Source organism: Anser brachyrhynchus (genome assembly GCF_964034855.1).
Source record: "Anser brachyrhynchus genome assembly, chromosome: 7".
Taxonomy (NCBI): Eukaryota; Metazoa; Chordata; class Aves; order Anseriformes; family Anatidae; genus Anser; species Anser brachyrhynchus.
The window spans coordinates 22,301,587-22,323,381 of NC_137701.1; the positions used below are offsets into that span (position 1 = coordinate 22,301,587).

Consider the following 21,795-nt stretch of genomic DNA (forward strand, 5'->3'; position numbering starts at 1 on the left):
ACATGAGTTGCTAAAAGATTTTATCCTGGTTTTATATGCAACTGTAATGCAAAGCAAATTTACTTGTCAAAGTTATCATTCTCGCATTAAATCAAAAAAGAAATGGTGCTTATTGTCTCCAACTGTATAACTTCTAAGTATCAATTACATGTAAATGTTTGCTCATAGTAACAAAGACTGTTTGGGAGACTTTAACCATTTTAAACATAATTGAGTTGTTGGTTGATTTTTTTTTTTCATCTCCTTCAAATGTTAATGGAAGTCGTGAGTGGCTTTGGATAAAACCAATTTAACATTAGTCATGTAATATAATGCTGTATACAATTATGCTTATTCTTCTGCTGTGCTAGAAAGCAGAGTAGCTGAGCGCCTTCCAATAAATGGTCCATTACACAAGGAGCATCTGCATCATCAGTTTTAGATATGTTAAAAGCTTCAGTTCTCATATATGCTAGAATCAAATAAGAATTCCTGCTTTAGGAACTTGGAGCAAATTCTGATTCTTCAGTTTGTATTAGTGTAGCTTTTAACAGATACTAAATGAACTTGTGAACATAAAAGAAACATTTCCAATATTTAAGAGTGTAGTTTCTGGATTTCTTTGTACACGTATGTGAATATAAACTCTTGTTTTGTGGACCAGAGTCTGCAGCATTGTTGGGATCCAGTTTGGAAATAAATGCTATTTTTTATTTACTACTTAGTCTCTCTTATGAAATAATTCTTAGTAATCTCCTAGGGATTAATAACCATTCAAAAAAGATGTTTCATTGACATCAGTTGCTTTGTGGAGAGCCTTTTTTTTTTTGTTGTTGTTTCTACTGATGGGTGTTATAGCCCATCAGTATGAAATGACGGGAGGCAGAAGAGAATGTCGTAGAGCTCTGTGAGCACAAGCATTGGTGATGATGCCATGATCTGTAAGAATTTCGTAAATGTCTGGATTTTAAGTAGGCAGAATGTTTTAAAGTAATTCTTCTGCCTGTAATTCTGCAATTTTTTTCTTCACAATTTCATTTTGAGGCTATGTGCTTTCCTTTTTCAGCTGGCATTCATTTAGTGAAGATGAAATCTGAGCCAGAGAGCTCCTAAAAATTTAATCTGGAAGTGTTGTAGTACTTCTTTTCTGAAAGTATTGTTTATTGATTTCTTGGAACTGTGGCAAATCTGATGTAAGAGAAATCTAACTTTGAAAAATAACTTGCAATGTTGTTATTGCCATTCTTGTTTTTCTTTTGTGTTGACCCATGTACCTTTGAGGTCTTATTCTGTAAATGTAAATCTTAATTCTTATTGGATTTTTTTCTTTTTTTTAAAAAAATGTTTTTCTTTCTTCCTTAAATACTAGATTAAGTTCATATGATTTCTGGATAAAATACATTTTGGGTTATAACGGGGAATCTGGCAGTTGTATCCTGAAGAGTTCTTCTGGCTAAAGTGAATTTAAGTAGTCTGTTCAGTTTTATAACTGAAAACAATAATTAGGTAAAAAGTATTCAGTGTGAAAAAAATAATTTTGTATGATGGTTGCCTTTCCTTCCAACTCTCTTTCAGCTAACGAGTACAAGAAAACTAAACACTGTATAAGTACCATGATTATTTGAAATACGTATAGGGAGTATTGCTTCATAGCTTCAAGCAACTACAGTATGTTGTTATACAATATCCATGGCAATACTGAATTTCTTTATTTATCTTTAAAGCATCAAAACAAGGAGTTAGATGCATACTCATTTACATCCACAGATATAGTATTTAAAAGCTTTGACAGTTGTCTTTACTAAGAATTTATATAGAAAATTTATCGAAAATGATAAAGGTAAAAGTCAAAATGTAATTATCTTGATGTCATCATCTGTGGTGTAATAAAAGAAGTCTTTTGGAACAAAGGTTATCCGGCACACATTACTGGTGCTTTGTGCTGGAAGTTACATAAAGTCTTACTGTGCCATAAACTGGCATGATGATATCTCATAAACACAAAAGCAAACTGAAGGAGGAATGTGGAGAACAGAGGATAAAAAGAACAAAACGTGATAATGAAACCTTGTAAGATCAAACACCAGGATTTACAAAAGCAAATCTGTCGTACAAAATAGCATATACACAAAAACTGTAAAAATGAGTTTCAGTGACTGATATGCTTGATTGGACTTAAAGAAGAGTTTCTCTGAACTTGCTTAGCCAGAAAATGAGATTTTTTTCCATAAATAAGTTAAACAAGGAAGCACAAGTGACTGGTAAGTTATTGAAGAGTAGCGTTGCCATAGGGGTAAATTTGATACAAACTTTTATTTAGATTATAAAAAGGATTAACCTATTAAGGAAGATTTAAATTAGGATTATTATCCAAGGAATTGGCTGCATGATTTATTAGGACTTAAATGAAACCAGGGTCTTAATATTTTAAAATACATTTGTGTTCTGAAAAAAAAGTCGTTGGCATGCATATGAATGACAGAAATATCATACTTGCTCAAATAAAAATGTATGCATGTCACCTTTCTGTCAAAGTAAATAACGTGTTTCACTGTTTTTTATTGTATTGCTAACAGTAAACAACTACATAGTTTTTCATTTGTTATGTGTTGGCTCTATTCAAGATTTTCTGTTTAATACGTTAGTGATTGGAATGCTTGTCTGTGAGAACTGGGTTTCCTGGATCTGAGCTTGATGAATTCATTTTCAGACAGTAAGGAAAGAGACTGATCAGCTTGCCTAAGTGGTTGCAGATTCTTAAAATGGATTTATATGAGAGAAATCTTCTTTTTAAGATCAAGAGTAGCATCCTCTGCCTTTTTAACATTTTGCTTTCCTGCAACATTAATATTTTGCAAGTATCTTCTATGTATTACTATAAACTTTCACATTGAATCAGAGATTCTTGAATTGAAAATAGCTAGTTTGAAATAACTTGAAAAGGATAAAGGACATGTAAGGTGAGTTGCATGTAAGAAACTGAACCATTAGAACTGTACAGAAGTTGTCTGTTTTCAGTAGGCATTTGTTTTATTCTTTAATATGATTTTAATGAGCAAACTATAAAGTAACAACTTGTAAATGAAGGGCATGGCAAAATCTTTTAAGATGAGTTGTCCCAGTTAGTCACATTGCATTGCCACAATATTCTGCTGAGAAGTACAAGGGATGAAATGTGCCATAGGTTTAATTCATTCAGGCTCAGAATAATTAATAATTTAGGAATGTTTCAGTTCTTATTGATGCTTACGATCATAAGTGGTTGAATAGTGTAGGTACTGTTAGTGTCTGCACAGGAAATTCCTTGAGAGGGGAAGGAAGGACACTAGATTTTTAATTGTTGATTAGAGGAGGTGCTTTCTAGATTAACCCATTTTCCTAAGAATTTTCTTGGTTTGTATTATAGTCAGCTTTTTGTTTTGCAGACTCTCAGAGAATAGTAATATTTAGGTAGTAGGGATCAAAACAGTTTCTTTTCTCTAGCAGCTATAACAGTCTGAAGGATTGAGTAACAGCAATATAGTAGTTAATAATGCAAATTTTAATTTATATAATTAGCCAAATTTAGTATCCCTGAAATAAAAATGCCATATTCTTTTATATAGACAGATGCAGAAAAATAAAAGAGCATGGCAAAGAAAATGTATGTAGGTTTGCTTATGACTCATGAAATGTGATCGTTTGCCAAATTGAATTTCAGTGTACATCATCAACAGACCGTCACGGTAGCAACTTCTTAGTCTTAATTAATTTTCATACTTAGGAGAATTTATTTGGTTATTGAGACTTAGTGATTTATCTAGGCTTCTTTAGTATGCTGAAAATTTTATTCAACTTTATTTAAATAGCACTATGAAATGTACAATAGTAATTAACAGAGAGAACACTGAAAATAGTAATGTAAAAATTCATTTTTGTGTTATGGGATATAGAGTATCAGGGCAGATGTTTTGTTTCTAGCTCTGAACAAACATGAAGGTAAATATACTATGTCTGTATGGGAGATGTATTTCCTTCATTCTGAGATTTTGATGCTAAATGGTTTGGGTCTAAGTTTGAACATTATTTTTATAAATGCAAAAATAAACATTTTGTAGATGTCTGTAGAAAACGTTGAAAATGTCAGAAACCTTATATTAAGTTGAGTTTTTCATTTTAAAAAATTTATTACTCTTTGCGTTTTTTTAGGGGGGAGAGAGGGATGGAGATTTGTATAGGGACCTTTTTTTTCGAGGGGAGGGAAGTGTTGGTTTTCTTCCCTTTTTTTTTTTTTTTCCTCCTTTCAGGATTCATATTCTTTCTTGTTTTTTGATTTGATTTGTTACTACTTCTTTGTGGTACAGTAGCCATCAAGACTGCAGAAAAGAGAGAGAACATTTAAGTCATTACACTAATCCATCCATCGTCGTAATTCTTTCACTCCGTTTCCTTACTGGATAAATGAATTTCCTTGATGGAATGACATAAATGATGTCAGTATGTTACAGAGTGTATATATTTACATACATTTTAAGAAAAAGTCATGATGAGAAAACATAGTCTCTGATCTGTAACTCAAGATCTGTTTAACACGTGTATTGTTTTTTATCCAGAAGTATGGGTTGTGATTAGACTGCTGTGGCAAATCATTGACAGAAGATGTGGCTGTTAGGTGTTGGAAGAGAACCTTTTTGTTTGTTTGTTTTATGCTAACACTGAAATGTGATGCAGTCATTGGCTATGGTCTCATTAGAGAGAAATTCTGGATGGAGTTTGTGTCAACCCTAAGGATACTACTTAAGCATTGCTGAATAAATCACTGGAATATCAGCATGAAAGCAGAAGGATTGGTTTTCATTCTGATAACATTGGTAACAACTCAGAATAAGTGTCATAAGGCCATAGTGGTATTTGGTAAAATGAGCAGACATGAACTCTTGGTTTTACGTATCACAGGTTTCTAAAGGGGAAATTTAGCCTAAGTGCATAGGCAGGCATAAGTTAGTGATGTGTTCAATTAAAAGTAGTTTCTGTGGTCATATTCATCACCTTCTGAATCTGCCTTCATAGTCAAGGAGGAAACTCTTTAAAGCTTTTAAACGTCTTCCTCCAAATAATAAGAATATCCCCAAAAGGCTCACTGATTGTTGTAGTAGATAACCTGTATAACTCTCTTAGGGTTTTTCCCCTTTCTTTTAATTAACATGTTTTTTTCTGCCTTTTTTGTTTCTGAAGAAAATCATCAAAACACAAAATCATGTAAATATTACTTAGACTTCCAAGCATGCCCCTACTTTTTGATAGACATGGTGGACTGGTGCATAGATGTGCTGAAAAATCTGTAATGTCATGTTTATCTCCACAAAGGGCAGCACTACCAGAGCAGTACTGTGTGTACAGCACCGGTTTTATTTGGTTTTAAGCACCAGTTTTATTTTCTTTGAAGATGATTGTTCTAATGGCTGTAGGTCTTTCTCTCCTGTCTCTTCAGACTCTTCATAGTTTGTACAGCTATCTAACCATTTCAGAAACTGTACAGTCAGTACATACAGCTGTATTTATAATATGAACTGTAGTTTGCATGTCTTAATGCAGGAAAGGTAAATCTTACGTAAGTGCAGTCCTCAGTATCTGTTATGACACATGCAGAATTGATTAATATACCGTATAGGAAGATTTATTTCCAAAAAAAACACAGGTGTAAGCTAAATAAAGGAACTAAGGGTACCAAATAACAATGTCATTACTTACATTATTTCTTAAGTAAAAAATGGAGCTTTAAGGGAAAGGATTCTGGTGTTCTTCCTGTGACAGTGATTTCCTTTTTTGCTGGTGCATGAGTGCATGTTCCCTGGGCGTTTGGCCACAGGCATCATCCAACTTCTGAAGGAAATGCTTCAATCAAAGCATTGCAGGACAGATTTTCAGAAGCATGGATGTTAGGGATTTGGGAAGGTTTCAGTGGAGAAGGCCGCTGGAATCAATAGGAATCAAGGACCTTCCATTTGAGAATGGTGAATCTTTTAAAGATGGAATGGATGCAATCGTCCATTTTGGAATAACTAAGGGAAGACGTGTCTTTCCTGGGCTGCCTGCTCCCAAGAATAACTATTGCTCTGTGTTCCGAAGATGCTGTGTGGCTGACACAAAAAAAGGCTGATTTCTGCTCCTGTTTGTCAGGAGATTCCTCATGTCCTTACTGGCCTGTACAAAGACCCCTTTTCTTTCTGTCTTATGTCACAGTAGAGAGTACTTGCTAGGGAAGCAGAAGCTGTAATAGCTCAGCTGAAAAAGCTAGGACTTGGATATATGCATACCCTTGATTGGCGAATTTTGAGGAAAAAAAGGCTGGCATAAGGATAGGTTTTAGTGGCTGTGAGAATTCAGTTTATGCTGGGAAATTGTTAAAATGTAGAAAATGTTATTAACTAACTTGGAGGAGACCTAAAAGTGATTCTAGAAGAGGCAGCTGTATTAACGTTCCTGGGATTGATAGCATGGTGTGGGAATTGAATGGGGCTACTGCACCTCATGTGTAAGTATTTGGCATCGATTTTTTTTTTTTTTTCCTGCACATCTCTACTGTTAAGCTGACACTGTGACCAGAGGAAAAGCTATGTCTTTAACGAACTCTCACCTGCTGTGTAGCACAGGCCCAGTCCGAGACGTTGGTGGTAGAAGCCTAGGGCAAATGGAGCCGTTCTAGACCAGCTTAAGGTTATTCCTCTGGGCCCAAGACCTCACAGGCCCTGACTGGTGTCTAGGCCATTCTGCACTGGGTGCCTGTGGTACCCAGTTCCTCGCCAGTTTTGGTGTCTTTCAGAACCTTTATTATTCTTGATGATAGCATTCATAGCATTAATTCTGACATGATTTCACTTTTTGGCTGGCAAAAAGGTTCCATCATCTTTAACCCCACACCCAATCTTGTGGCGCCTCTGGGAAAAGACGTTCAAGAGGTGTCAAAATGCTGCATGGCAGTGTAAGGAATGAGGAAAGAAGTGCGCGAAACAGCCCTGAAAACCTCAGGGTCTGAGAAAGAGGTGTTCTGGGTGCCAGACATGAGATTCATCTGCAGCCTGTGGGACAGCCCATGGTGGAGGCGGTATTTCATTGTAGTCCATGGGGTACCATGCCAGGACAGATTTGTGTGCTGGAGCAGTTGGATATCCCCCAAAGGAACTGCAGCTCATGGAGGGCACACTGTTATGAACTGGCCCCAACCCATGAGATTTTTTACTTTGTTTTCTCCTTCTTATTATTTTGATGAGGGAAAGTACAAGAGTGGCTGGGTGGCAATCTGATAGCCAGAAATGATCAACCCACCGCAATTTCTGAATTTTGTTGAAGTGTTGTTAAAAACTACAGCACTGCTGAATGTCACCGAGGAGGACTTGATTCTGTTTTGTCTGTTTATAAAATTGGTTTATCCTGAACTAATTGCACCCATGGGTATTAATTGTGTTCTCCCTGTAGAAAATAGAAACCTAGAAAGAAGTAATCTGTTGAAAATGTAGCATTTGTTGAAATTTTAATGAATATATTATTTTTTTTGAAAATACATCAAGCCTCAGAGAAAGTAGTGTAACTTCAGGGAGTGTGTGCCGTGTTTTTTGTGTAAATCTAAAACACTTCATCCCTCATAAATTCCTTAATTAGAGAGCATAGCACCATCGAATTTACAGTTGAAAGTCAAGAAAATGCTACTTAGGAAATCCAAAAATGAAAGGACTAAACCTTAGCCTAGTTGCATTCTGCTTGTGCATATGGCTTTAAATATAGTACCTGTCTCATAGAGCAGTATTAGTTTAGCTAGCATAATGTAAGCCACCAGGTGGAGTAGTGTTTCCATAACAAATGAAGAGAAATAGGAAGGACATGCTTATTTTTCTTTCCACTTTCATAATACAAATTGCAAGTGTTTTGGAGATACTAGCTCAACTTTTTATATAAATCCCTATCCTCATAAACACTGAATAAAGTAATATGTTAACACATTTCTTAACTTTTAATAATAAGGTGTGTTTTGGATTTCTTGTTTAGATGAGGGAAAGTGAGAATGCTTTCCTTTTTCTTGTGACATTTATATTAACCTGAGATGATAAATAAATTGCATGCAAATTTCATTATAATTCTTTTCCTTTCATGTTTTTCTTTACATTCTAAACAGTATCTGTTTGCCATGTTGGTACTTCAGAAAAGCTAAGGTAGCTAATTTTCTGTTGTCTCTGAAAATTAATTCAAATACTTCTCTGTACAGTTCTTTACAATTAGAAAAGAGGCAGATAACTACTATACTATGCCGAAAATTGTTATTTGGGGAATTGTCTTGCTGTTGCACTCTCCTAATCTTTCTGTTTCTCCCCACTCCCCATCCCTCACGTTCTCCTAGGATCTTCTTGCACAAGAGCATAAAAGTGTTTAAAGTTTGCAGAATGAAAAGATGGCACAGGCAATGTTCGTACCACCAGGATCTGACAGCTTCTTCCATTTCACCAAAGAGTCTCTTGCAGCTATTGAGAAGCGTATTGCTGATGAAAAGTCTAATCGTGACAAAGATGAGCATAAAGATGATGGTGTTCATGAAGAAAATCATCAAAAGCCAAGTAATGACTTGGAGGCAGGAAAGACGCTGCCATTTATTTATGGTGATATTCCTCCAGAAATGGTTTCTGAGCCCCTGGAGGACCTGGATCCATATTATGCCAATAAAAAAGTAAGTATTTACTAAGATTATAATTAGAATATACCTGTTGAACTACAAAGTGGTAAATGCTGTAGTTTACTACCTGTTGAAGGTAGTCAGAAGCCCTATTGAAAGTATTTAAAAGTCAGTGATACCATGTTAATTGTTTTGAATCCAATATAAATATGACTGTGAGTCTTCTACTCAGGTTACTTTTTTATGATTTTTTTTTTAATGTCTAAGATTTCCTTATGATGTTTTGAGTTAGTGGATTTTGGATTAGATGTCTTTTAATCTCCGGATCTGATGAAATGCTGAAGCACTGGAAAACTTCATCTTTCTGGCTACTCTATTACTGGGGATTTGAGGAAACATAGTACTAAGATGTAGTTCAGCAGGCTAAGAAGGAAACTAATTAAAGCAGCTAAAGTTTTTGGTTTGTTTTCCTCAGAGAATTTAATTATTAGATATTATAAGAATTCTTGCACTATCTTCCAGTCTAGCAGCAGATTGACTTTGGATGAAGTGCTTGTTCTGTCTGTCATCTGCCAAAATGATCTACTGTCAAACATTCCTTAAAACCTTATTGAAGTATTTGAAAAAAAAAAAAAAAGGCAAAACAAAACTCAACTGGAGTTACTTGTTAAACTCTACCTGACTAAGGAGGGACATAAGTAAAAAATAAAAACGCGATTATTAGCACATGTTGCTGGCTTCATGTGATATAATTTCTGTGGATAGGTAAAAGCTCATGTGCAGACATGAGTTCGTTTTGCTAGATTTCGCTTCAGGATCACTGCACTTTTTTTTCTGAGTCTGACTAGATTTTCTGTCCAGTTACGTTTTTCCTGATGATTTTAATACCAATTTACCAGTAAGTAATCTTTCCCAGTACCGCCCCACAAGGAACATGAAGACAGTAATTGGTAGGACATCTTGAAGTCGTGTACCCTCAATATTATGTTACAGTGCAAGGAAGTTATTTAAAGTCTCTCCGTCATTCCTTTAAGAGTCACTTTATATCTTCATGTATGCAGAATTTTCTTCGAAATTTTACATAAATGTTTTTTTTTTTTTAATGTAAAAGAGGTTTTGTGGCTCAGTAACAACAACAAAGTACTGTCTGCAAAACAGTATAAAAGCATCCGTGAGTAGCACATCCACTTCTGAAATGGGACTCTGTCTACTACTTCCTGTTTCTGTATTAAGACTTTGTTATAGGTCCAGAATAGACCTGAAAATGAAATCTAAATTGATGTATATTCATCTATTATAATGCAACTCAGTTTCTTTTATAGAGAAACTTAAAAAAAGGAGACAAGATCAAGGGTGGTGCCTTTAGCAAGTATAGATCTTAGATGATGAAAAGAGAAGCAGAATGATGTTCAAAATGAAAACAAAATTGAGTTTACTTTTAAAAGGCAGTACAGAGTAAGCAAGCGCTTATTTCATTGTGAAAAATCAATAAAATATTTGAATTAAAAACATAGAATAGGTTCTTGAAACAAAGAACTGGATAATCAGCAGGTTACCATCTTCCATAAGAAGCAACTCGGTTAAAGCAGTATTTTTCTAGTACAGAATGTTGAAGACTAATAATCAGGTATAGTGTTTTCAGTTGTTTTAGTTGTTGTTTCTACTCCACGAGCTCTACTGTTAAATGATCTATTTATGTTACAATAGAATATTGGCATAAAACAGGAAGAATCAATATTAAAACCTACTTATTTCCAGACATGTGTCATTTGGGAAAATAATCATGAAATGCAGACTGACTTAAGTTTTCATTAGATAACAGTTTTAGTCTAAATCAAAAATGGTTGTGTAAATGGTACTAGAAATAACTGCTCAGACAATAAAGGCAGTAAAGTCTTTAAGAACCAGGATGTCTAATTTCAGAAGCAGTTTCTAAGTGCTGAAATGATTAAGTAGTTGCTGGTGAGTCTCCAAAAATGGTTGATTAGGTGCTGTGTTTTGCACTGCCAGGTTTCATCTGAAGTGCACGCAATATAGCTGCACACATTTTTAATGTTTTAAAAGGACAATTTTTTAATTATAGTTTTCACTTATTTACATAATGCAGGAAAATGTTGAAATGCAGACATTAAGAGCACAGAGAAAAAGAATGTATGGTTTTCAGTTTTCCTTGCTTATGTGAAAATACAGAATCAGATACTTGCTTGAATAATTTTATTGAAAATAAATTTGGCTACTTACATCTGTGTAAGTGCAGCCTCTATTTATGGTGAGGTTGCAAACATATCCTTAATTTCCTATTCTCTCTCTTTTTTAAAGACATTTATAGTATTGAATAAAGGGAAGACAATCTTCAGGTTCAGTGCCACCTCTGCCTTGTACCTTTTATCTCCTTTCAATATTATTAGAAGAATAGCTATTAAGATTTTAGTTCATTCATATCCTTTTTACCTAGTTTGCTTAAAATGAAAACATAATAATTACTGGTCTTTTGAAATATTTTATAATGATTGTTTGTTTGAGTATTTAAATGTGTTCATACCCTTAATTCTTTCTCTCAAAATGAATGAGGGCTAGCATGTATACCTAGTTTACATAATTAATAGTATAATTAATATGAAACATTTTTGCATTATCTATGGCATTTTTAGTCATATTAAACTAATTTGTATTGTACGTGTTGTCAGTGTTCTAAAGCCTGGTCAACTACTCATGTTTTGTGTGAAGCAAAATCAGCATTAAGAAAGTGTAAGTTCCTTAACTGCAGTCAACATTGTTCAGCATGCTTATTATGCTCACTATTTTGACAAACTGTGTATTCATGACATGGAATAAACTACCAGATTGGACAAAGAATGTGGAGTAAGTAAAATTATCTAATATATTTTTAAAATGGTTTTAAAATGAAAAGCTAAAGTAGGAGCTAAGCTGTGTGGTTTTACTTAATATCATGTGCAAAGCTGGTATTCTTTCTCTAGCCTGTTGATTAATACTAGCTGCAACTCAAACCACTACAGGCCTGCAGGCTGTAAGAAAAAAAGCTATGATATTGTTACCCTTTTTCCCTGAATAAAACTGATTTAATCCTTTTGATCATAATTTTTGTACTTATAATGTTTTTGCGCTCTCTCCCTTTTCAGCCGTTCCGTTAGCATTTTTATTAAAAGAAAAAAAAAATAATAATCCTGTCAAACTGACACTGTTGCTTTTCAGTAAGATGCTTTGTATAGCCACTACTGAAGAGCCTTCATGCTTAACAAAATGTAAAAATTTAACACCCAAGCTTTTCATATCAAAATATGAGGATTACTGTCAGACATTCTAAAGTCTGACTTTGGTAACTGTAGTAAACACTAAGTTTCACTTACCCATGGATTTTATTTCTGAAATGCCAACCATGCTGAAATTTTCACTTACAAAAAAAATATTTTCCTCATATTTGTACTGATTACTACTTTGGGTTCAAATTTCAAACTTATGCGTGCCAGAAACTGCAAAAATATGTTTCAGATTAAAAAGTAAAAATCCCATAAGTATTCAGAAGAATGGTGGGAAAGCAGTCATGTTTGATGTAAGTTCATAATTACCATTACAGTCCATTTAATAATCACTGCTTTTGAGTGGTTTTCTGTTACTTCTATATTGTTATATCACTGAATGACAATCTTAAACTTTTATTTTGATGTTTTCTCATAGGTACACTTTTACTGGTATTTATACTTTTGAATTTTTGGTAAAAATCCTTGCAAGAGGCTTCTGTATAGATGATTTTACTTGCCTTCGTGACCCCTGGAACTGGCTTGATTTTATTGTCATTTCCTTTGCGTAAGTATACATTTATTTGATTTAAGTAAAATACCAGCCAGAATTTTTTTTTTTCTTAAATGGTAATAATTTGTTTGGGTTATGTTAGCTCATTTAAAATGAATTATAGTTGAATTGTGTTTCAACTTCTCCCATTTTAATGTTTGCCTTGATCTAGCACACGGCCGAATTAGTGTACTATTGCACAGTACAAAAGAGAAGTTACAATTGAACAATCTATTATAAAGTATATTTAAACAATAAAATCAGGGTAATCAGTTTCATATTAATTTACATTCATTGGAAATACTTAAGGGTATGCTTCCTAGGGAAAACTCCATTGAAACAGGAAAATATGAATGTAAGTCTTTCATTTAATGTTCCCCCTTCCTAAAAAATAGTCTGGATTACAGGTCCAGGTAAGTAACATACACTCTACCTTAATTCTGAGTAACTGTGATTTAATTCTACAGGTATATAACAGAGTTTGTAAACCTAGGCAATGTTTCAGCTCTTCGAACTTTCAGAGTATTGAGAGCTTTGAAAACTATTTCTGTAATTCCAGGTAAGAAGTAACTGTGTAAAATAGTAAGCTCTCTACATCACCTCTGTTTAATTCTGTGTGTGCTGTCATTGTGTTTGTGTGTGGAATCCCTCACTACAGATATGTGACAGAGTTTGTGGACCTGGGCAATGTCTCAGCGTTGAGAACATTCAGAGTTCTCCGAGCTTTGAAAACAATATCAGTCATTCCAGGTGAGAGCGAGGTTAAACACTGAGGCTGATTGAAATTTTCACAGAAGCTGAATTCATGTTTTTAACAGAAGGATTTAGGCTCCAGTCTTAACTTAAACTAAACTAAACTTGATTATTTTTCTGATTCTCTAAAACACTCAGCCTCAGAGTTTAATACATTCATGCATGAGAAATTGAATTATATAGCCTATATATTATGTAGCCTATAATTTCTATTTCATGATATCAAATTTTCTCTTCCACATGAAAGATCAAAATTAATTATCTTCTCATTTTTCTATTACTAATCTGAATGCTACCATTTATCAAAGACATTTGGGATTGAAAATTTCAATGCATTTTAAAAGCTAAATCCTTGATAAAGGAATAAGAAAATAAGGAGTAGCATGGGGATTGCATGATGTATTATCTTGAGATGCCTATCTTCACCAAATCACCTCCAGCTGAATAGGACGCATTATAATGGTACCATTAAAATCTCTGCTGCAATGCTATTGTGTTTTGTTTTTTGCTTGCTGTTATAGAACCAATATATTGTGAATTGGATAAGGACACTGGCACAGGTTTGGAGGAAGAGGCATCAAGCAGAAAATAAAACTGGAACAATTTTCTTCACATGTAGTTAACATGTACAGGGAGCATGAGTAAAAAACACTACTTGTTTATTTGTAGAACGGGTGTTTTGGAATGCCTACCATTCATAGCTTCCGATTAGTTTATCAGGAGCTATGGGACTTACTGATATCTTTTTCCTTTGAAAAATATTTTAAGACTATTTTCATGCAGCTGTGCATGATGTTTAATAGTGTGTTGGAGTAATCCACATTTTATTTTAGCTTAGGTAAATATTTAATAAAAATCTGCCTCTGTTTGCAGGCTTGAAGACTATTGTGGGAGCCTTAATTCAGTCTGTGAAGAAGCTCTCAGATGTAATGATTTTGACTGTGTTTTGCCTGAGTGTGTTTGCACTAATAGGACTGCAGCTGTTCATGGGCAACTTGAAGAATAAATGCTTGTTATGGCCATCAAAAAATTCAACGACTTTTGAAAAATACGTAGCTCCATACTTTAATGGTACAGAGTTTGACTGGACGGCATACATTGAGAATGGAAGTAAGAAACACTGCTGAAATAATGTGTCGAAGTATTTGTGTATAAGCACACATACGTGCACAAACACATTAGATTACCATGTCATGTTATAGGCTGAAGATAAGTATCAATGAAATAGGATGACAATGAGTACATATTTTATATCATGCCTCCCAAATTCACACTGACATGATTGTTTTTTCCCTTAACTGCGCTTTGAAACATAATTGTAGGGTTAGGTTGGAAATCACTGAATCATGCAGGTTGGAAGAGACCTCCAGGGTCATCTGGTCCAGCTGCAAGGTGTCATTAGAGCAGGCTGTTTAGCATCATGTCTAGTAAAGTGCTGAATGTCTCCAAGGATGGAGACACCAAAGTCTCTCTGGCCTTGGAAGAGGTGTTTTTTGGTTTTTATTTGGGGGTGGGGGGTGTAACAAATCAAGATTGCATCTTCTGACACTTACATTACTGTAGTTTGGTGTAGTACTTCCTTGCCTTAATTGTAGTAATTTAGCATTTCTTTTCTTTTAGGTCATTTTTATCGTCTAGAAGGACAAAAGGATTATCTGCTTTGTGGCAATAGCTCAGATGCAGGGTAAGATACAATGAAAACTACATACCACCTGTTTAAACAAAATGTAAACAATACCACTATAAAGTTAAAAAGCTAATTTAGCTACCTAAATCCATAATAAAAAATGCACGGTCATGGTTCATAGTAACTAACCACTTGAATGAGTAAAAATACTAAGTGAGAAAATATTTTGCTGTAAATTTAAAAACTCTAACTAGACAAATACTATTTCAGCAGGTAGATATTGCATTATCAATGACTTGAGACCGTACTTCCATATCAAAGACTTCAAGTCATTTCATATCTCTAAAAAAGGCATGGGGAACTGGGACTTAAGACCGACTTTTGGGAGGACATCTTCATTATTCTTCTGTCTGTGGACTTCATGCATGGCACTATCTTGGTCTCTCTTTACAACAATTCTTTGTAATAAAATAACATTACTAGACTGTAGTGATATAGCAGTCCATCCCTTATTTTGGATAATTATGTCTAAAACAGATATACTTAAGCTTTTTTTGTAAACATTTTGTGTGTAAATATCAAGTAATGTTATATATATGCATACATACGCAGACACGCATATGGAAAGAAATCTTTATAGTGTCTTTCCATTAAGTTTTTTGGTGGCAAAACCTCCTCTAACCCTTAGGAATACAATCGTAACAGAGATAATGTGCCTACAGAATTGGATCACCTACTATCAAAACTGATACATACAGTTTCAGGAGGTTAAAATATTATCACTGGCAGTTATTTCCTGTTGTGGAATTGTTAACTTGACTATTTCACAAGCCTGAAGAAACCAAGAAACCTGGTATGCCAACCCTGCAAGCATGCAAAATTCAACAAAAAAATATCTATACCGACTCTTTCTCTTGCATGGAACTGTTCAATTTATGGAACCTCTGTATTAAGCAAATATATTATCTCCATTGAAGAGGCACCTGCAGATATAGTATCAATCTGTTAGGAATAAGTTTTATTTTGTGTATAATGGTGAAAAGTTTGAAAGAAAGATTTTCATTTACTTGTTTACCATTTGCTGGGTTAGAAAAAAGAGCACTGTTCTCCTTTCCTCAATAATTTTTAAAGGGTAAGCCACAAATAGCAGCAGCCACCTTGTCAGATAAGGTCTAATTAATCTTTATTGGAAATTCAAGGCACAGTAATTTAAAACCATTTTAATGACACATGTTTTTTTATACACATTACTTTTTTTTTTTCCCTAGTAAATGTCCAGAAGAGTTTATCTGTGTGAAAGCTGGAAGAAACCCTAACTATGGATATACTAGTTTTGACACATTCAGTTGGGCTTTCTTGTCCCTGTTTAGGCTTATGACACAAGACTACTGGGAAAATCTTTATCAGCTGGTAAGCATATGATAAAAATCATTTAGTGTCTAACTGTCCCCAAACCAAACACAGAAAGGGCCTTTGTGTATATTACATACCACAGCTATTGATAGCAGTTGAAGAAGTGCAGTATTTATGAAAGAAAGCAAATTCAGTTGCAGAATTAAGCAGACATGGGTTCTTAGTACAGAATCTCACATGATTTCTGAAGAGGTGTGCACATTTTTGATCCTTTCTTTCATTTTTACAATGTATTTTAGCTAACAGCAAAACATGAATCTTAATTTGTCTTTGTATAAATTAGTTCTCTCACCATAGTTTTTTCATGTTTGTGAAAATCTGTTTTAATAACTATTATCTTTTAAATTACTAAAGTTTTGTCCTTTTAAAATTCAGTCAGTGTTTAGGAATTGCAGAATTGATGCATGTCTTCACCAGATGGATCATTTCTCTTCTTCTCCTCTAGACGTTACGAGCTGTTGGCAAAACATACATGATATTTTTTGTTCTGGTCATTTTTCTGGGTTCCTTCTACTTGATTAACTTGATTTTGGCTGTGGTTGCCATGGCCTATGAAGAACAGAACCAAGCAACTATGGTCGAGGCAGAACAGAGGGAGGCAGACTTGCAGCATATGCTTGAACAGCTGAAGAAGCAGCAGGAAGAAGCTCAGGTATTTTCTAAAAAAGAATTTGAGCATTAGCATATCTCTTTGTATGATATTCATGTGGAACAAACCCAGCAATTAGATAATACACTCTAAAAGTAATAAAAAGCCATAGAGAAAGCAGTCTAAAAATACTTGAGATATATAAAGGCATGTGTATTTCTTTTTTAATGTTGATGTCTAAAGTTTTAATGATCTTCTGATCTGAGAATAGAAAATACAAATTGGAATAGTAGTTTTTTTAATAAACATTTCTTATCAGGAGCTAGTATCTAGTAACCTGGCATGCTGAATTTCTCAAATTCTCAACTTAAAAGTAATTCTAGTAGTTGTGAAGTGTTTGTCAAGCCTTGGTTAAAGTTAAATATGTTTTTGTCCATAAATTTTACTTACTTATACTACCTGTGTTATCACTAGCGAATCTAAGACTTGCAAGCTGCAAGTAATACCCCCAAAGTTTCTTCCCTAATAGCAGCTTTTAGGGAAGCTGTTTACAATAACAGCTAAAATCAGTTTACAAAGATAATACAGGCTGTATTAACGTAGTATAACTGCATTTAGCTCTTTTGCATGCAATTGCATTCACTGAAATTAAAACAAAAAAAATCTACTGCTATTTTTCTTTTTTAAACAACAAATCCACCTAGGCTTTTGTCACATTTACAAGTCATGTGGTATAAACTTCAGAAACAGGCACTATAGCATTCTTAAAAGATTGTGGAATTTTAAAGCATTTGATCATGCACATATGTTTTAGATGTTGCGTTAAATAATTGCTTTGACAGGCAATAGCAGCAGCTGCAGCAGAGATGACAGAATTAAGTGGTGAAAGTGGGATTGGTGGACCTTCAGATAGTTCTTCAGAAGCATCCAAGCTTAGCTCAAAAAGTGCCAAAGAAAGGAGAAACAGAAGGAAGAAAAGGAGGCAAAGGGAACTCTCTGGGGAAGAAGATAACACAAAGGAGGGAAAGCTTTCAAAATCTGAATCAGATGGCAGTATCAGAAGGAAAGGCTTCCGTTTTTCTTTTGATGGGAACAAACTTGCTTATGGGACACAGCTCACATCACCCCACCAGGTACTGTGAATAGTGCAGTTTTTGTTGTTTGGATTTGTGGTAACTGTAATATGCAGCAAACTTTGCTGTAACTTTGTAAAGTAATACAACCTAGGAAAAAGAATTTTGCATTGCTTTAATTACCAACTGCATCAAACAAGAGTTTGGAGGTTATTTTCTTGTTTGGGATCTGGTGGGTCTCAACATGGTGCACAGCAGTAGTACACTTTCATAGTTCAATTGAAGTAGAAATTAATTTTTAATTCATAAAAGGAAAATTTAAGTGTAATGTATCAGGGTAGAAGACTAAAAGTATGAAACAATATAATTTGACATAATGCATAATCTACACGGATTGTTAGAATTCGTAAAGTCTTTATTTCCTCTATAATATGTGAATGGAAACTGCTATAGCCTCATGCATGTTCACTTTTTGTTCTCTGATAATTGTTTTAAGTGGACTGTAAATTTACCCATTCAGATGATGCTCATCTCTCATGTGTCTGAAGTCTATCTAAGGCACTGTATTAAGAGTAAAGCTGAAAGATTTGGGGGGAATATATATATATATATATATATATATATTTCATAGATACAGATGGTGTATATTAAAAATCTGGTGACTTTGTTTATTTCCTTTACAGTCTTTACTAAGTGTTCGTGGCTCCCTGTTTTCTCCCAGACGTAGTAGCAGAACAAGTCTTTTCAGTTTTAGAGATCATGGAAGAGAGATAGGATCTGAAAACGACTTTGCTGATGATGAGCACAGCACATTTGAGGATAATGGAAGCAGAAGAGGTTCTCTTTTTGTGCCACTCAGACACAGTGAACGACGCAGTAGTAACATTAGCCAGGCCAGCAGGTCGTCAAGAAGGCCGACACTTTTTCCAATGAATGGAAAGATGCACAGCACTGTGGATTGCAATGGAGTGGTTTCCTTAGTGGATGGACCACCGTGTCTCTTGTCACCTACAGGTCAGCTTCTGCCAGAGGTGATAATAGACAAACCAACAACTGATGACAATGTAAGAAAGTTTTTAATTACTCCAGATTTCAGGATTAGAGATCAAGGCTGATCTGTAAAAGTTACTTTCAGAAAAAAATTGCTATTGCAGAAACTTCCTAGCATAAATCACATCTTATAAGTATATTATGATTGAACTTGTTTGAAATTTAAGTATTGGTAAAGAAAGCATGGGACTGGGAACCAGAAAAAGTCATGCTTCTGGTGAATTTGCAGTGAATCCAGTGAAAAATTCACGCTTCCACTGAGAAGTGTCAATTTGTTTCTTTGGCCATAGCCTCCTCCAGAATTTGCTTATGTCTAATAAGAAGTTAATAGTAAACTATAATGCAAAGATAATCTGGAAATTAAATATCAAGGCTTAATACTTTATAAGGTATTTTATAAGGTGCTTAACAGTATTCAGAAGTATAACCTGAAAATACCCATTTTCTTTAAACAACAAAAAAAAAGGTGGAAAAAAAAATTCTAATGTCATAGCACGAATATGAACCTGTGTATATTATGAATCCATTGAAAGTGAAGAGTCTTTTTGATGCCTGTTCTGTCAGCATTTCTAAAGGTAAATTATATTTATCTCCTCCCCCCCCCTTTTTTTTTATAGAGCACTACTACAGAAATTGAAATAAAAAAGAGACGTCCAAGTTCATATCAAATACCGATGGATTTGCTGGAGGATCCCAATTTAAGAGAGAGAGCTATGAGTATAGCTGGCATTATCACAAATACGATGGAAGGTGTGTTATAACTACAGATTCATGAACTTTCTTGAGTTAGTCATAGGTGTGAAGGTATTATATCACATGCAAATACAGAAGACTAAAAATAAGTAGCCATTGCAAATGCATAAAATGAATGGTAGGACAAAATGAAAAAAGAAATGAAGGAGCCTGATAAACAGGCTAAACTAAAAAAAAAAAGTATTATAATAAAACAGACAAAATGTATGTGTACTATACTACTTACTCATATTGGAAGAAGTGCCTTGCGATAAGTCTTCCGGTAACCTATACTATAAGAAGGTAACATAAAATTAAAAGCCAGGCCTTAGTTAATAGGAAGAAGGAAATTTATAGTGGTAATTTCTTTTGTAGTAGTGAAATTATTACTGAAATTCATAAAAAAGCTTGAATAGTTAAAAAAAACAAAACTGTTTTTGCTGAAATTAATCATATTTTTCTTGCAAATCAATAGTTAGAAATTTGAGGGGACTGTGAATTTGGAAGTTTTTCTATGAAAAGTGTCCTCAAATTTAAATAGGGTGTTTTTGAAAATAAGGTTGTGTGATAAGTAGACAACTTTTTTCAGTTATTAGCTGGAAACCCTTATTGATTTTCTTCTAGTCTTCTGAAACGATTTCATTCAGCAACTATAATTTCTAAGAAGGTTCCTCCAAACATCCTTAATGGTTCCAGGAATATAAACGTGAAAAAGCAGACCAAACAAAAATATATCGCTTTCTTCACAAATTGCTTACTCTGCATTTCTTTTTTTTTTCCCCCCAGAACTTGAAGAATCCAGGCAAAAATGTCCACCCTGCTGGTATAAGTTTGCCCACACTTTCTTGATTTGGAATTGTTGGGAGCCTTGGTTAAAAGTGAAGAGTATAGTTTCATTTATTGTAATGGATCCACTTGTTGATCTTGCTATCACTGTTTGCATAATTTTAAACACACTGTTCATGGCCATGGAGCATTATCCAATGACTGAAGCTTTCAACAATACACTTAAAATAGGAAATCAGGTAAGTCCACCAAATGATTTGATGCAGTCTGAACATTGTTTCTCCTTGAAATATAATTACTTTTGTTTTTATTATTTTTATCATCATCCCATAATGTTAAAGGTTTCATCCAACATGTTAAAGGTTTATTTTTACTAAACATAGTCTAAAAATAACATTTGAGGTATGTTGTATTGAAGCGTATGATTACCATACTGACATTTCTGCAAATAGAGTTTTCAATGACCAGAGTTTGGATGACAGAAAACCAAAAGAGAAATCTGACTCGATTTTGTTTAGTATTGCAAGAAAAGTGGGCGCCAAATTAGATGCTTTCTACTGTATCACTAAAAGCACCAAAGCACCAGATGTTGGATATTGTTATGGATTAATATTTTGCTCTGTTATTTTTTGCATTTTTTTTTTTGTAATTTTGTTTGGAGTGTTGCTTCGACTGGTCTATAATAATTTGGAAGGGAAAGAACTTGGGGTTTATACCAAGAGTGTCTGTTGATACAGTTGTTTTCCCTTTGAGGTGGTTTTGTACCCTGTCTGTAGGTGGTTTGGTTTATTTCTTTGCTTGTTTTTATAATAGCAATACTACAGATCATCTGCTATACTTCTCACTTATGCTCATTTTAAGTGGAATTTCTGGTGATTGTGGTGTAATTCAGTTATTACAATAAATGAAATTCCAGTACATATTGGGAATATATTCGGCTTAAGTGCAGAGATGTTAATGTGTCAACATTGGAATTGTATCTTGGTATTTTTAGTCAACACAGAGATACTTCGATTGTTTACATGGCATAAGAGATCATGGTGGAAGATAATCATTTCACATCACCATTTTAAAAAAAGATTCAGGGTGTATTTGAGGAGAACAGTATTTGTGTAGTTTCAGCAGTTGATTTCTTGCTTTTTGAACTCTTCTAAAGATTGTCAAATAATATTCTTGGTTTTTGTAATAAGCTTGTTTATATTTCTAGTAAAACGTGTTTTTTGAAGTTCTGTAGATGCTGGTGGGTATACATTTACAGTAAATACGATGAATTTACTCCCTTTTCAGAAGTGTTGTTTGCCGCCTTCTTCATCTGTAGCCTGTCAGAGGCAGAAAGAAGTTT

The 21,795-nt window shown here is 34.2% G+C and overlaps 1 protein-coding gene and 1 long non-coding RNA gene across 12 annotated transcripts in view; one reads left to right on the forward strand and one right to left on the reverse strand.

The window, feature by feature from the left end:
* The window catches only part of LOC308198554 (sodium channel protein type 2 subunit alpha-like), a 130,955-nt gene that overhangs the window by 77,530 nt on the left and 31,630 nt on the right, over positions 1–21,795 (forward strand). For 7 of the 11 annotated variants that reach the window (XM_080601151.1, XM_080601158.1, XM_080601161.1 and 4 more), the window contains 13 exons: positions 8,351–8,674; positions 10,940–11,057; positions 11,392–11,482; positions 12,317–12,445; positions 12,898–12,989; positions 14,057–14,293; positions 14,804–14,867; positions 16,079–16,220; positions 16,669–16,875; positions 17,655–17,945; positions 18,569–18,949; positions 19,553–19,685; positions 20,454–20,692. In XM_080601151.1, the coding sequence (XP_080457277.1) occupies positions 8,402–8,674; positions 10,940–11,057; positions 11,392–11,482; positions 12,317–12,445; positions 12,898–12,989; positions 14,057–14,293; positions 14,804–14,867; positions 16,079–16,220; positions 16,669–16,875; positions 17,655–17,945; positions 18,569–18,949; positions 19,553–19,685; positions 20,454–20,692 (2,397 nt within the window). In that variant the 5' untranslated portion in view covers positions 8,351–8,401. Of the gene's footprint in view, positions 1–8,350; positions 8,675–10,939; positions 11,058–11,307; positions 11,483–12,316; positions 12,446–12,897; positions 12,990–13,088; positions 13,181–14,056; positions 14,294–14,803; positions 14,868–16,078; positions 16,221–16,668; positions 16,876–17,654; positions 17,946–18,568; positions 18,950–19,552; positions 19,686–20,453; positions 20,693–21,795 lie in introns of those variants that run through there. The other 4 variants (XM_080601155.1, XM_080601159.1, XM_080601160.1 and 1 more) reach the window with 4 other exon arrangements.
* Positions 1–21,795, reverse strand: part of LOC308198593 — a 119,192-nt gene that overhangs the window by 12,995 nt on the left and 84,402 nt on the right. The gene's annotated exons all lie outside the window — the stretch shown is intronic.